General features: G+C 38.8%; 1 protein-coding gene across 1 annotated transcript in view; it reads left to right on the plus strand.

Annotated features, from left to right (window-relative positions):
- The window catches only part of LOC126267776 (phenylalanine--tRNA ligase beta subunit), a 125,058-nt gene that overhangs the window by 88,439 nt on the left and 19,089 nt on the right, over nucleotides 1-17,530 (plus strand). Inside the window, exon 7 of the mRNA XM_049973084.1 lies at nucleotides 1,250-1,425. Within this exon, the coding sequence (XP_049829041.1) occupies nucleotides 1,250-1,425 (176 nt within the window). The remainder of the gene's footprint in view (nucleotides 1-1,249; nucleotides 1,426-17,530) is intronic.

The following is a 17,530-nucleotide window of genomic DNA, read 5'->3' on the forward strand; positions in this document are numbered from 1 at the left end:
TTTTTTTTTTTTTAAATAAAAGCCACAGGTGCACACTATTTCACAATATTTTGTTTGAAGCTGTAGGCTTGTGCTCACTCTCACAAATACTACTGTATACTGACTAACGTCATTGCAAATAAAAGAGCCTGTGCCATGTATTATCATCAGCACATGCACATTGCGCACTGTGGATTGGGTTTGGGGTGGAGACGGCACCAGCTACAAACTCTGCTGGGTGGTGTGGGGAGAGATGCACGAGCTAGTCTGGAGCGAGGATCTTTTTTGTTCGTGGTCTCCCAGTAGCACCATTTAGTTTCACTTTCATAATATGAACTAAACTTATGCATGGGTGATACAGATAGTATATTTTCTGAAGTTTAAACTGTCACAGGTGATTTTATGAAAACCTAATGAAAATGTTTTTAAAATCCATACTGTTTATTTCGTATCATGAAAGCTGGAATGGCCACGAGTGGATGATAGGTCTCTACCACTGGTTAGAGCCATAATTGAACTACAGGTCTCTCGCACCCTTCCCCCCTATAATTGTCTGGGTATGTCAGTTGAAGCACATTGCACATTATTTCATCCCCATACAGCAGTTTTTATATTTTTTTCTTTTTGATGATAACCATATTCATGTTTTTGTTTTGTTTCTCTTTCATCCTGCCCTTTCAAATGTATCTTTATTTTTGTTTTCACATACAGCTCATGATAACTGGAACTTTAAAGGGCTCTCTGATGGCATACATTGTGAAGAGAGTTTGTAGGTGAGAGCTACATTCTTGTTTCGAGAAAATGCTAATATTTCAGCAAGTGTAACTCATCTCCCTCCACCCCCTTCTTTACCAATTTAATATATTTCTTACATTGTGTGCATTCTTAATGCTGTAAAATTATAAAATGTAAGGCTTCGGCACAGATCTAGAATTCAGATTGACTATTTATGCAGGTAAAAAATTAAAAAATCCTTGTGCTGTACGTACATAATTGTAGATTAACTGAGCAAACATTGTCCGTAAGACCTTGCAATAGGCCATATGTTGCCAGAGGCTATGATACGTGGTCTGTTATTATTAATGAAGAAAGGAAATTAGTCAGTGGGAAGTGATACTTGTCAGTTGTCTAATCAGCAGTGCACAATACAGATCTGTCATAAGATATGTCAGTGGTATATTTAACTGAAACCAATCATTTGCTTTAATCACCTCATATCTTAATGTTGCTACTTTGCTGTAGAAAATGTGAATGTTTCTGTTTTGTTTAGGCAAAAGTCGTTTTGGACACCCTTGTCTGCATGTTCAGTGCATACTGTGATGACCAATATGTAGTAGAATCTTGTGAAATTGAACAACCAGATGGTGTTACCAATTTGTACCCTGCTCTGGTCTACCGTGAAGAAGTTATTGAAGTTGCAAAAGCCAATGACTATATCGGTGTGTGGTATGTACTGCTTTTATTCTGATTCACACAACAGACTTTTTGTATATTGTGTTGTGATTTGAAGTTGGCATAATTCCACCATTTTATATTATTATAGCACAGACACTCTGTGTAAGTATTTTTGTTACATCTTGCTACAAGTATTTTTGTTGTTTTTGTTGCTCCATTGTCCAGTTAGCTGACAAATAGTGTATTCTGTGAATACCAAACAAAAGCGTTTTGCCATGAGGCAAATCCAACAAAGGAAACTCCAGGTAGGAATATCAACAATATAAAGAAAAGGATAGGTTGTGACTCACCATAATGATGGCATGTTGACTTGTAGAAAGGCACACCAAATGGATGTTACAGAGTTCGCTTTCTGCCAAAGCCTTCTTCAGAAAATATGTGGCCCCTTCGCCATCCGAAACCACCTTGGACTGGAACAACTGAAGCACATCCATTATCATTACCTACCAAAGATTTTTCACATCTGTCCTGATGTGGATCGTATCCCTGAAGAAGATCCAGGTGCAAGATGTGTCCAATCCACCCACCCAGCACTTCATACTCCACTTCGTCATAGGGTTAACCTACTGCCCCATCAGAGGCTGGGCTACTGTGAAAGCAGCCATACCATGTCCGGCTCTGCTGCAATCATTGCACAGCTTGTTATATTGTTGTGACTACCAACCAGCTGTCCACCAGAATGATTGGCCACAGCTTTTGTGACAGCAAAGTAGACCATCCTGTGGCACAACATGATATGAACTTAACATGTTTGTTTCAATGGCTGCTTCACAGCCAATACTGTCGGGTCCTTCATTCCATAGCCAGCTTTTGTGTACTGTCAAGATGGAAATTATCCTTGCAACACATTCTCTGCTCGTAAAATTATCCTGGCCTCAACTTATTGTGACGTATTGTCCCCACACCCTCCACCCAAGAGTTTCTTCCCCATCTGTGCTATCACCTCCTCCCTATTCACACCCCTGATGCTCATTGTGTGCCACCATCTGCCAATGCACCTGCCTGCCTTTCCTTTTCCATGCCCCTCTCCTTTTCCATGCCCCTCTCCTTTTCCACTCCCTTCTTCCTCCCCCTCCCCCCCTTTTCCCCAACTCCATGTTCCATAGCCTCCTGACATATGCCTGGTGGCTCACTATCTGCAGCATCGTCAATAGCACCGACTGTGGTCCGTTGGTGCAGAGCCGAGTGGAGAGTCTGTATCAGAGGCTCAGGCAGTTATGTGACCGTGTAGGCTGCAGATTCCTTGACTTGCGCCATCGGGTGGTGGGTTTCCACTTAATAGCTCAGGAGTCCACTACACACAGGAGGCGGCTACATGGGTAGCTGGGGCTGTGTGGAAGGGACTGGGTGTCTTTTTTAGGTTAGTGGGTCTCAGGGAACCACAGAAGGGGTGTCCGTCTAAAAGTGTGGAGGTAAAACACAGTAAGGTAGTTGTAGAAATGATTGGTATTGTAGTTGTAAATTGTCGTAGCTGTGTTTGGAAAGAACCAGAGCTCCAAGCCCTAATAGAAAGCACTGAAGCTCAAATAGTTGCAGGTACAGAGAGCTGGCTAAATCCAGAAATAAGTTCAGCCAAATTTTTTTCAAACGATCTAACTGTTCAGAAACGTTAGATTAAGTACAGTTGGTGGTGGAGTATTTATTGCTGTCAGAGGTAGTTTGTCTTGTAGCGCAATTGAAGTAGATAGTTCATAGTGAAATAGTATGGGTAGTGGTTATACCTGACAATCGGACTAAACTATTAATTGGATCGTTTTACCGACCCCCCGACTCAGAAGACATAGTTGCTGAACAGTTCAGAGAAAACTTGAGTCTCATTTCAAATAAGCACCCCGCTCATACAATTGTAGTTGGTGGCGGCATGCATAAAACGTCATCCGAAATTGCACTGAATGCTGTCTCAGAAAATTATTTTGAACAATTAGTTCATGAACCCACTCGAAGCGTAAATGGTTTGCGAAAACATATTTGACCTTTTAGCAACAAATAATCGTGGACAAATAGTGAGTATTGTGACGAATACAGAGATTAGCGACTGCAAGGAAGTTGCTGCTAGGCTGAACATCGTAACACCTACAACCATCAAAACGAAATGCAAAGTATATCTATTTAAAAAAGCTGATAAAAATGCTATTAACGCTTTTTTAAGAGACAGTCTTCACCCCTTCTGATCTGATCATGTAAGTGTAGAAAAGTTGAGGAGTGTTTCCAAAGAGATAGTATGGACAGCAATTGAGAGATATATATACCACATAAGTGATGGTACTGATCCCACATGGTACACAAAAAGGGTCAGATAGTTGTTGCAGAAGCAACAAAAAATGCATGCCAAATTTAAAAGATTGCAAAATCCCCAAGATTGGCAAAATTGTACAGAAGTTCGAAATATAGCGCATACTTCAATGCGAGATACTTTTAATAATCCCACAATGAATCTCTGTCTTGAAATCTGGCAGAAAACCCAAAGAGATTCTTATTATACATAAAGCACACCAAATACCTTCACTGCGCGATAACAATGGTGAAGTCACTTATGACAGTGCCACTAAAGCAGGGTTTTTAAATGCGGTATTATGAAACTCCTTCACCTGAGAAGACGAAATAAATATTCCTGAATTCCAATCAAGAACAACTGCCAAGATGAGAAACTTAGAAGTAGATATTCTTGGTGTAACAAAACAACTTAAATCACTTAATAAAGGCAAGGCATCTGGTCCTGATTGTATACCAGTGAGATACCTCTCAGAGTATGCTGATAAAATAGCTCCATATTTAGCAATTATATACAACCACTCGCTCACAGAAAGATCTATACCTAAAGACTGAAAAATTGCTCAAGTCACACCACTACCCAAAAAGGGAAGTAGGAGTAATCCGCTGAATTACAGGCCTATATCACTAGCGTCGATTTGCAGTAGGGTTTTAGAACATATACTTTATTTGAACATTATGAAGTACCTCGAAGAAAACGATTTATTGACACACAGTCAGCACGGATTCAGAAAATATCATTCTTGTGAAACACAACTAGCTCTTTACACTCATGAAGTAAGAAGTGCTATTGGTGGGATGTCAAATTGATTCCATATGTTTAGATTTCCAGAAGGTTTTCAACATCGTTCCTCATGAGTGTCTTCTAACCAAACTGCGTGCCTATGGAGTATCGCCTCAGTTGTGCGACTGGATTCATGGTTTCCTCTCAGAAAGGTCACAGTTCGTAGTAATAGATGGAAAGTCATTGAGTAAAACAGAAGTAATATCTGGCGTACCCCAAGGAAGTGTTATAGGCCCTCTATTGTTCTAGGTCTATATTAACGACATAGGAGACAATCTGAGAAGCCATCTTAGATTGTTTGCAGATGATACTGTCATTTGCCGTCCTGTAAAGTCATCAGATGAACAAAACAACTTGTAAAATGATTTAGATAAGATATCTGTATGGTGCGAAAAGTGTCAGCAGTTGACCGTGAATAAAGAAAAGCGTGAAGTTATTCACATGAGTACTAAAAAAATCAGCTAAATTTTGAATTCGCGATTAGTCACACAAATCTGAAGGCTGTAAATTCAGGTAAATACTTAGGGATTACAATCACAAATAACCTAAATTGGAACGATCACATAGATAATATTGTGGGTAGAGCAAACAGAAGACTGCGGTTCATTGGCAGAACACTTAGAAGGTGCAACAAGTCTACTAAAGAGACTGCTTACACCACACTTGTCCACCCTATTCTGGAGTATTGCTTTGCGGTGTGGGATCCACATCAGGTGGGACTGACGAATGACATTGAAAAAGTACAAAGAAGGGCAGCTCGTTTTGTATTGCCGCGAAATAGGAGAGATAGTGTCACAGACATGATACGTGAATTGGAGTGGCAATCATTTAAAACAAAGGTGTTTTTCATTGTGACGAGATCTTCTCGTGAAATTTCAATCACCAGTTTTCTCCTGTGATTGCGGATTGCGAAAACATTCATCACGGTATAATAAGAGAAATCAGGGCTCACACAGAAAAAAATTAAGTGCTCGTTTTTCCTGTGTGCCGCTCGAGAGTGGAACAGTTGAGAGACAGCTTGAAGGTGGTTCATTGAACTCTCTGCCAGACACTTTATTGTGAATAGCAGAGTAATCACATACATGTAGATGTTGTCTTCTCATGCCTCCATCTTGTCCCAGCTTTCTCCACCAACAAACAGTGCTCTTCTAACCCCCCCTCCCCTCCCACCTGTACCTTGTTATCCCTTCCCCAACCCCCAATCCTCCAAGAAGGTTGCTGCTTTTGTTCCATGTGACAGCTAAATTCTAGTCGAAGCTGCCATAGATCATATGTGCATGTGATGTGCTTGCTTGTGTGAATGGATGTGTGTGCATGTTTCCTTTTATGAAGAACACCCGTGGCCGAAAGCTAAATATGCAACTCTCTTTTAATTGTGCCTGTCTGCAACTCATTGTGTCATCTTTACGATGAGCAGCACTCTATCCTTTTCCTTACTTGTTGTCATGAGTTTTTAACTATTGAGATGAATATTGTGTTTGTATTGCTTGTCAACTTCTGTCATTGATCTTCAGCTGATGTGTGTTTGATGTTTTTTCCTGATGTTTCACCAGCATGAGTGCCTGGCATTGTTAAAGGCCCTGAATTGCTGAAGGTGGCCTATGTGGCAAGTGAACCCTTGACAGTGTCAACCGCCCTTGCTGCAAAAGTCAGAAAAATTCTTAAACTGACATCAGCTGAAGATCCCAAGTTGGAAGCCAACAGGCAATACATCAGCAAATTACCATGAAAGCCTCAATTATTACGATTTTGTCTTAATTGCATCATTTTCTAAAATGGAACCAACTGCTTGGATTGTTCCCTGCTACTATATGGGAACTTATGTAACTGCCTTTACCGAATGTGCCTTTGCACTGGAGATGCTCTCTCACTTTATGTATATTTCTCATAACATGTTCCCATCAATAAAATTTGCAAATACACAAATACTGTTTGTTTTTTGTGAGAAGATTGATGGTTCATGCTTTTGAAAGGAAGTGGGTACCGGTATATTAGGATAAAATCTTTGGACATATTTTGTATTTCACTGTACATGAGACAAGTATATTAACAATAAAAGGAAAAGGATAGACTGCTACGAAAGGATAGAATGCTATTCAACATAATGATGACACATTGAGTTGCAGTAGGCATGACAAAAAGGCTGTTACATTTTTAGCTTTCAGCCAAAGCCTTTTTCAGAAAAGGAAGCACACACGTATGCATTCACGCACACTTGACCACCATCTGTGGCAGCTTGGAGCTGTTTTATTGTTGATATTCCAACCTGATGTTTCCATTGTTAGACATGTATATTATGTGATTAAAAAGAGAGATATTTCAAAAGGAGAATTCACTTGAGAAAGCTTTAAAATTGCAGGGAGACACATGGCTGGCCCAGTAGGTAAAAGTTCCATTACTCAACCATTTACTATATTTCTCTTTTTCCTTGTCCCTCAATTCCTTTCTTCTTTTCTGTATCATCTTATTTGTCTTCACCTCCCTCCATCTCCCTCTTTTATTATTTCTCATCTCCTTTTCTGCTTGCTTCTTAGTTGTGCTAATGTTTCTACCTCTGATTTATCTTCCTATCTTCTTTACTTATTGCCATGTCCTACCATCACTGGACTGCAGGTGGCTTGCTTCTGCCCCTTAATCTTTTCTCCCCTTGTCCTCAAATCAGATGGGGTCCTCTCAGTCTGGGATCTGAGTGACTTGCCCCTTCTTCCCAACCTACCAAACTGTATCCCTCTTTCCTCCCTGATAAAAGAACTGATAGTTCCAGAAGTGTGGAATTGATCTTTCTGACTGTTGTTGTGTCTTTCAACAGTACTGGAATTTTGTCTCCGGATCTAAGTACAAGCCAGCTACACTGTCTTCTTTTAATTCTACACATAAAATATTTAAACATTGTGTTTTTGTACTTCTTGTCTAATTGTTCAGGGCTCTTAGTACACATATCATGTGAGGTGTGATCAAAAAGTAATGGAAATTTTTGTTTTTCTTAAAGAATCTTTATTTAATCATCATCATCAGCTTTGTTCACTTAAAGTAAACCTGTCTGATATAATACACTTGTATCAGCATCTTTTCCGATCTTGGAAGCACTTCTGAATCTCACTTTTCGTGATTGTGGTCAGATCCTTCAGTAATTCTGTTTTTATCACATCAGGGGTAGTGAAACGACACCCTTTCAAGATTATCTTCAGCCTGGTGAATAGAAAGAAGTCACAGGTGCCATGTCCAGCAAATATAGTGGCTGTGAGGCAACATAATGGTTTTATTTTCTATCAAGAAATCCTGTATGAGTATTAAGGAGTGAACAGGAGCATTATCATGATGGAATTTCCATGAGTGGTTTGCCACAGCTCAGCTGATTTTCTTCAGACTGCTTCATTCAGACTGTACATAATTTCCAAGTAGTATTCCTTATTGACCGTACGACTGTAAGGCATGAACTCATGATGCACTATCCCATTGTAATCAAAGAAAACAGTGACCACAACTTTCACATGTGATCAAACTTGAATTTTTTTCAGTCTTATCTTTTCAGGCAGTTTCCATTGGGACAGTTGGGCCTCATCACAGCCGTATACCCATATTTTGTCACCCATCCTAACCTTCTTTAGAAGTTCTGATTCGTTGTTGACTTTATTCAGCAGTTCTTGAGTGATGTCTACACAATGTCATTTTTGGTTAAAATTCAACAATTTTGGAACAAACTTTCCTGCTACACATTTTGTGCCCAAAACATCTGAAAAAATTGCTTGGCATGAGCCAAAGAATATTCTGACATTTTCAATAACCTCTCTGCTAATAATACAGAGATTTTCGAGAACCATTTTCTTTGCTTCTTCCACAGTGTCATCAATAATTGATGTGTTAGTATGGCCATGGAAGTTGTTGTCTTCAAAGTCATCTTACCCTCTTTGAAATGTTTCAATACTACTCATCTTACTTATAGTAGATTCGCCAAAAGCCACAGTCAGCATTTTGAATATAGTGGTGCACCATATTCCATTTTTGAAGCAAAATTAAATGCAAATTGTTTGATCCATCTTTTTCAAAAGTAGAAATTCACCAAGCACTTGAAAACACTTATAAGCTTTTCAACTGTCAGTAATACACTAAATATTCAAAACAGCTGAAAATGCAAATGTAGATCAGGGACCTGTGTACCAACAAGATAAAAATAATAATAATAATAATAATAAAAAATTTTAAAATCAGATGTATAAAGCCTGCAAATTAAAAAAAAATCCTGTTACTTTTTGTTCACACCTCATGTAGTGATCACATGTCTTTCAGTTATTGTTACCATTACATCCAAGGTGAATTTTGGGAGGAGGGAGTGAAAATATTGTATGTAATTATCATAGTATTTTACAATATTATGTACTTGTCAGTGGTGATGTATTTAATATCCAAAGATATGGATTGTGTTCTTTATTTCATGTATTATATAGTGTCATTTCTTAGTTTTATTGTCTGTGTTAATGTAATTTTTAAATAGAGGAATGTGTTTCAGCACTAAAGATTTATGATAATATTGCTGTAATTTTAAATAGTTAATTTTTGATTTTAGGTCAGTCTGTTTATTCAAAATGTCAGGATATTTCATCATATATGTGAAAAATTTATATTTCTATTTAGCCTGATACCTTTTCCAGTGGTGTATAAGATTGACAAGCATTGTCTTGTGTTGCTAGTTGTGGGGATTCGTTCTTTCAGATGTGTAAGTGAAAATAGGTTTATGCCTATGAAATTAAGATGGTCTGTGAAGTTTGCATTGAAATTTCTTCCTGTCTGTTGTATGTGCATTTTCTCATAGTTATCGTATTTTAACTTACAAACACGCAAACGAATGAATTTGCAGGACTGTTCTAGGGAATGACGAATTTGTAATCATACTGTATTGTGGTTTTTGAAGCTTCATCCTCAGATTGATTTTTTGGAAAGCAAGTTTGTTTTTATCTGAAGTTTTTCCCCGGTGTGATATGACAGTGAACGGAGCTTTTTTGTTGTTATGCGATTTTGTTAGGGTAATGCTGTCTTTCATTTTCATTGCTTATAACTTACTACTATACGTCATAAATGTATATGCACATATTGGGTGTCCCAGGAGGAATGGTCAGTATTCAGGTATGTGAGAAGAAAGATTATTTGATACAAAAAAGTCTAGTAAATTCTCTAGAAGAGATCTGTTTTTTACAGTAGTGAAGATGAAGTAAGAAGTAAGATATGCAGTTGGAACCCATGTTTACAGGACTTTTATTACCAAATTATTCAATATATTGCAGAGAACCACATCTTGTAAGTTAAGGGGGCAGGCCTGAACTTCATTCATCAGTTATGTGACACCAGACATTAAACCTAAAAAAAATCACTGCAATTGTTTGTCTTTATACTAAAGTAGAATAGATAATAGTATTTTTACTTGAAGACATCTTTGAAATCCATGCTGTTTACTGTAGAGAAATGCAGCAATTCGAAATAGCCTATTTTTGTCGTCATTCATTTCTTGATTCTGTGGAAGATATTGGTTAGAGATAAGCCATTAAATTTTTGTGGACAAGTTTGGTTGTCTCCTAAATAAATTGATGTAATTTATGGTAAAAAAATTGTTAACTCATTTGCAGCTATAAGAAAATGTGTATTCTTGACTTCTCTCTCTCCCTCTCCCTCTCCCTCTCTCTCTCCCTCTCCCTCTCCCTCTCCCTCTCCCTCTCCCTCTCCCTCTCCCTCTCCCTCTCCCTCTCCCTCTCCCTCTCCCTCTCCCTCTCCCTCTCCCTCTCTCAATTCACAAATTTTAGTTCCTATTTGACAATACTGGTAATTAATTAATTAATGTCTAACAATATATTAGGTTTTCATTGTACAACTTTTCAATCTTGGTAACTGGTCAGCATATAATCACAGCAAATTCAATAACAGTAATGAGGAGTAAGTGCAAAGTAAATTAAACATTAAGTACTAGTAATGTCAAGCTAATAGTTTTTATCATAGGTACTGAATGAGTGTTACATATGCTACTATTATTTATAGCCACTTGTGTTCTTTAATTAACTATCACTGATTTCTTTGTCAGTCTCCATTTTCCTTTCATGTAACATTTTGTCTTGTAATTAATTGTCATGATTTCTCTACTGTTCTTAATTTTCAGTCTCATGTATAGCATATTGTATTTGTTTACTTTTCCTCATAATATATGTAAACTGGAACATATGTTTTGTTTTGTTACTGTCCTACTTAAATATAATTTCCTATATTGACCAGCAGTATGTTTGAACTCAACTTATTATTGTTTATACTGTTTTCAGGGATTTGAGCTACTTCATATTTATGTTAGACTACAGCTGACAAAATGTATTGATGAGAAAGCTTTTTGTCTGTTGAACATGGAAGTCATCCTTATTGCATAGCATTATGACAGAAAGTATGATTTTTAACATGACAGCATAATGGACTTGAATGTGGTATTTACTACCAAATGTTCCATCTTTCGATCACTTGTAAGCATTCAGGCCATCCGTTGCAGATTGCTTTCTGTTACTATCATAGTAATCTGTATTCACTCTATGACAGGCTGCTCCAACACTGCCCCACTGTGCGCAGGCACTACCTGGTGCTCCTCAACTTGCCCACAATCATATGCAATTAGTATAAACCACCCGGAAGGTGGTCCATGCGCATTCTGCACATCTGAAGGGCAAGTGGCCACCCCTGTCGGCACACATTCAGTTAGTGTTGTAGCATTATGCAGCCTGCTTGCATGGCTGGTTGCTTGATAGCAGGATTCTGTTTGATGCATCGTCGCATGAACCAAACTCTCCAACTTTGAATGACACCCTTTAAACAGGAACACATTTACTGCCAGACATACTGGCAACCTTGTTACGATTCTGCAAATTTCTGATGCGGCTAGTCTGTGGACCAAGTCTTCCAAGCAGGACATAGATCTCACTGGGTTCTTTTGATATTGTGTTGAACAAACTAAGAATGGAATAGCGAGTGTCAACCCTCATTGATGATTCTATAATCATGGACAATTTTGTGTTTAGTGTGAGAGACAGTGAAGAAGCTGCAATTGTTTGCTAGGAATGGGCAGAACTCTTCCTGCAAATAAGCCTTCCAGTTTCCAAATGAGCAACTAATTTGAAAGATGTGTCAATATACGCAGGGAAAATCAGCTGCTAAATAATTGTTGAAATTATTTTTGAAAACCTTCAGCTGTCTTTTATTATGCACATTGCCACTGGTTTTGGTCATAGACCATTTTTGAGCTTAGTCTAAATGAGGAAATACAAAATGTTAGAGAATGTACAATTTGACAAGTTAGTGTAAGTTTATAAACATTGTGCATAAATGGCAGGAATATTGTACCATGATGTAAGCAATTACAAGTTGCTGATGCAGGCCAACAACAGTCTATAAAATTGTCAGCAATACTATAATTCTACAGAGCAGTTAATACCGAAAGGCTTATTCATACAAAAAATCAATAACAAACTAACATAAATTAGCTTCCTACCTTTTTACTCTATATTCATTCTCTGCTTTGTCCTATAGATAAATAAACTTCGTCAATAATTTTTTTGTGGGTTTTCACTCCCCTGTAACATTGACTCTGCAAATACTTTATTTATTTACTTAATGAATGTATAAGATAATACTTGACTCTTTAATTTCCCTTGTCTCCCTTTATTGGTTCTCTTTTTCGCTCTCCCCACTCCTCAGTTCTACTCTCTTTCTCTATTACCTTTTCTTTTTCTCACATTGCCGTGTGCTTATAGTGGATTGTTAAAATTTCACTGTAAAGAAAAGCTTCCAACCCCTCCCCCCACCCCCACCCGCCCCCCCCCTCCCCGCCCACCTCACCTTTCTTCTGGTTATGCTGTTTAAAATTAGAATATTTTTCTAAGCACTCAGTTCAACTGAAGGCTCTTCACAGAAATTATAATTTTATTACTAAACATTTTGGTCTGTTTCTATATGTGTGTTGTACACTTAATATTGCAATATATTTCGCAGATGTAAGTTGTTCTTTACTTTCAACTAAAGACCACAATGTTCCATTATATCTGTTACATTAATGTTTCACTTTTTATTACATACTGTATATATTTTATCTTTCACATGGCATTATCTTTGCCTGTTTTCACTTTCTGTTTGATGTATTTTCATCTGTTAACTCATTATTGATTTTCATGTGAATAAGCCTTTTGCTGATGATTACTCTGTACAATTATTATATTACCGAGCGAGGTGGCGCAGTGGTTAGCACACCGGACTCGCATTCAGGAGGACGATGGTTCAATCCCGCGTCCGGCCATCCTGATTTAGGTTTTCCGTGATTTCCCTAAATCGCTCCAGGCAAATGCTGGGATGGTTCCTTTGAAAGGGCACGGCCGACATCCTTCCCCATCCTTCCTTAATGTGATGAGACCGATGACTTCGCTATCTGGTCTCCTCCCCCAAACAACCCAACCCCAATTATTATATTATTAACAATTTTACTGACTATGGTTGGCAACATCCAGATATAACATTCCTGCCATTTATGCTGGAAAGTATGATGTTTGTAACCTTACACTAACTTGTCAAATTATACACTCGCCAAAATTTTGTATTTCCTCATTTGGGCTAAGCTTGAAATTGGTCTATGACCAAAACCAGTAGCACTGTGCAAAATAAAAGACAGCTAAAGGTTTTCACAATGGATTTCAATAATTTGAAAGAACTGATGGCAATAGGGTATGCCAAAAGGCTTTGGAACCAAGCCCACAACCCAAGTCTTGGGTAATCAATTGAGTACAGAAGATTACTTCATCTGCACTGACTACCAAAGGATAGCGGAAGAAACGAGTGACAAATTGGCAACGAAGAGAAAAGTTCTTCAAGCAACTGCCCAGTTTTACAATCCTCTTGGCCTGTTTACATCCATTGGGTGTGGTGTTCTGTATGTACGGACAACTGCTGAAGTTGGTTACACAGCACATTTTGTTGGCATCAATATCAGGTTGGCACCAATCAAGAAAGTAACTTTAGCTAGGCTGGAATTGCTTGCTATATTGATAGGCTCATGACTCATTCGTTACTTTTGCCAGAAAATGGGAGTCAATGACAACAAGGCTACATTGTGGAGCGATTCAGCAGTCACCTTGAAATGGATATGAAATGATACAAACAAATTGAAAACTTTCATTTGAAATTGGCTGGCAGAAATCCTGATGTACGCTACACCCAGTCGGTGGAGGCACTGTTCTGGAAGTCAAAGTCCCACAGATCATCTCATATGGGAACTCTAAGCAGACTTGCTAGTAGCACTTAACATCTTATGGTGTGGACCACCATGGTTTTCTGAAGACAGGCAGTCATGGCTCTGGACATCCCATTTCTACTTAAATTAATGCCAGAAGCCAAAATCCGCACAAATGTCACTCTGATCATCATCGCCGAACTCCTGGTCAGCATTGCAAAATTTAGATCCTGCTGGTGAATACTTAATGTAACTATCCTTTTATTTTGACTTGTTGAGAGTACAAAGAAAAATATTAGAAATACTAGTAGTCTGAGTACTCTGGAGTTACACAATGCCCATATAAACTTGATCAAAAGAGTTCAAAAGGAGCTGTTAACTACCAAACTCACTGTATTGCTTTAAGGAGAATAGTTGCTTAAAGCATGAAAGATAGCTTGGTTCAATCCTTTGCTGTTGGTTGGTGTGACTTTGTTAGTTTGTAGGGTGCAATGCACTGCAGTCACCGTAAAAATTGACCAGAATATCAAAAAGTTAATCTGTTCCTATTCACATGTGCCACAACACGGGCATTTCACATTGAACTTGTCAATGATATGTTCACTGATACATTTATAATGGCCAGACAACACTTTGTAGGACATGGAAACCTACAATTTACTGTTTACCCTGACAATGTTACAACATTCCACGCAGCCAACACAGAACTCTCTGAAGTCTTCAAAACTGTCCAGCATACTGACATACAGTATTGCTGTGTCCACAATGAAATTATTTGGATGTACTTTCCACCACGGGCAGCTTGTTGGGGAGGCTGGTGGGAATTAATTAGAGGTTTCATCAGGCAGTGTTTGAGGAAGTAACTTGGTCACTCTCAGGTGAATGAAGAGAACTGAAACACCATGTTGATAAGAATACAAGCCACAATAAATTCAAGACCCATCACTCAAGGAGAGAATGACTGAAAACTAATTAAGACAGTGAATAAAAGTGTGAGCGGTTGTTATTGTGTTAAATTCCTTTAATTACTAGTGAGTTGCAACACTGTATTTTAGATATTAATTATTTAGTAATGGCAATCTCTTCAAAGTTCATGGGCTTGGTGCAAAAGAGTTTTTAACATTCAGTTTTTCGTTGGTCTGAATAATGCCATTTTGTAGTAATTTGGTAAATAACGAGTGTTGTCTTGTGTAACATTGGTCATAGTAGACGGTCAGCAAATATGGAAATTATGGTTGTTTTTCTCCGTAGATAAGTAGTTGAAAGAAATATATGCCTTCATTTAACTTGTGCTCTACTGTGAACATTTTGTGTTTTGTTTGTTGCTGGGGTCTATTAGCTAATTCATAAATTTCATCAGTTGTTTGGTTGAGAAGGATAAAACTGTCACCAGCAAAATTATTTTAGTAGATAAAGTAACTTTCCGGTGTACAAGGGTTCTGGAATTTTTGCTTTCAAGGTAATTTATATTTACACCAGTTGTTAAACAATCTCTAGAGCCAATCATGTGTAGATAATCTTTTTGCATTTTCAATTTATTATGATATTAGAAGTAATTAAGTGACAGAATTAGTCCTGACAATTCAGTAAGTTCATATTACTACTTGGTTCTAATTTATTGTGTTAGTAGGTTGCTATTAATGAGTTCGAGAGCACTTTCAACAGGTAGATTTATGTAAATGTTGGTGACATTGATTGAAATGAATCTCATTATGACAGGTGTACGAAAGTCTTGGACTTGATTAATAAAGTAGGGCATGTTCGTAACATAAAATGTGTGTATTTGGCTGCTAGTATGTTACTGAGCATCTTGGTAATCTGTAGCATCTTAGTAATGTGGGCTGGCTGGTCATAGAGTTAACAGTAAGTTGCGTGGGTGGCTACGTTCGTGGGTACTTAATTGTGACTTCAGCTTTTGGGACAGATTGGCTTATAACAACACAGTATTGGGCTTCAGAAACTGTTGATGAGAAGGAGATGTCCTACATCATAAGATAAAACTTGTCATGAACTGTATGTTCAACAAGCATCATTCTCTCTCCTCTTCCTTCTCTTCCTGTTCCTCCCACTCAAGTCCCTTACAAAAGTCTGCTTCGTGTAATTATGTTTATATAAGTCTGGCCAAATGCTGATATGTCCAATGAATTTTGGATCTAAATTTGTAAAAATCAAGTCTCAAATTATTATGTTAAAATTTTTTGCTTTTTTATGGTTCAATAAATGAGTCTATTGCCAAACTTTTCCTGAATCACAGCACCAGTATTTTTTCTTCTGTGAGTTATTCCAGGCTAAAACAAATCCCATTTCATTGTCATTGTCTGAGGATCCTTGAAAGAGGTACAGTCCACAAAATTATTACCAGCATTCTTAGTGTTATGCAGCTGTGATTAAATCCGGTTTTTATTGAAGAGAAGTGTGCTCCCTGCCGCCGTTGGATAAGCAGCTGCAGCAGCAAGTCGTATAACCCTAGCTTACTTATTTGTTACATAGTTTAATTAATTTCTTTGCGTGTTTTTGGGTACTTGCATTGTTTAATTCGTATATTTCGGGCGTATTATAGTATTTGAGGGTTGTAGCATCGCGCCTTAGTACCTGAATAGTGCAAATTTGCGTAGTCGTCTGTCTTCTGTTTTTGTTGTGAACGGCCAGAGTCGGTTGGCCAGTCAGTGTGCTCCCTGCCGCCGTTGGATAAGCAGCTGCAGCAGCAAGTCGTATAACCCTAGCTTACTTATTTGTTACATAGTTTAATTAATTTCTTTGCGTGTTTTTGGGTACTTGCATTGTTTAATTCGTATATTTCGGGCGTATTATAGTATTTGAGGGTTGTAGCATCGCGCCTTAGTACCTGAATAGTGCAAATTTGCGTAGTCGTCTGTCTTCTGTTTTTGTTGTGAACGGCCAGAGTCGGTTGGCCAGTCAGTGTGCTCCCTGCCGCCGTTGGATAAGCAGCTGCAGCAGCAAGTCGTATAACCCTAGCTTACTTATTTGTTACATAGTTTAATTAATTTCTTTGCGTGTTTTTGGGTACTTGCATTGTTTAATTCATATATTTCGGGCGTATTATAGTATTTGACAGTTGTAGCATCGCGCTTTAGTGTTTACTTCGTAGATTCTTATTCAAATTGCGTGTGAGTTTCGTATAGGAGGTGCAATTTCGAGTTTTAGTTACTGTAATCGTAAATTCAGCAGATTGTAGCGCAGTCGTTAGGCATTTGTACAGGTTAGTTGATACATTCTTTGCGTGTTCCGCTTGCGTTATCTAGGCACCGACTCGTGTTTCAGTAACTGTTGTTAAACATCGATTAGAATGGACAGGGACTGCGATTGCTGTGTTCGGATGAGGGCTGACTTGGCATCCCTTCGCTCACAGCTGCAATCGGCGCTGACTTCGGTCGCGCAGCTTGAGGCTGTTGCCAATGGGCACCACTGTGGGGAGCCGGACTCGGGTATCACGGGGATGTCAACCTCATCCCGTCTGTCCCCAGATCGGTCTGCCGCTGTGGTTGCCCCGGTTGCTGCCCGCAGTGGGGCTGAGCCCTCGCCTGTGGTTGATTGGGAGGTCGTTCCAAGGCGTGGCAGGCAGCGAAAGGCGTCCCCGGAAGCTGACCAGAAAGCCTCCCCGGTGCGTCTGACAAACCGGTTTCAGGCACTGTCTCTGGCTGAGCCAGATGCAGCTGCCTGCCCTGTTTCAGAGGATCATTCTCAGCCTTCAAGGTCCGGGCAATCGCAGAGGTTGGGCTTACTGGTAGTTGGGAGCTCCAATGTTAGGCGCGTAATGGGGCCCCTTAGGGATATGGCGGCTA

This window comes from Schistocerca gregaria, chromosome 1 (assembly GCF_023897955.1).
Source record: "Schistocerca gregaria isolate iqSchGreg1 chromosome 1, iqSchGreg1.2, whole genome shotgun sequence".
In the NCBI taxonomy this organism is placed as follows: Eukaryota; Metazoa; Arthropoda; class Insecta; order Orthoptera; family Acrididae; genus Schistocerca; species Schistocerca gregaria.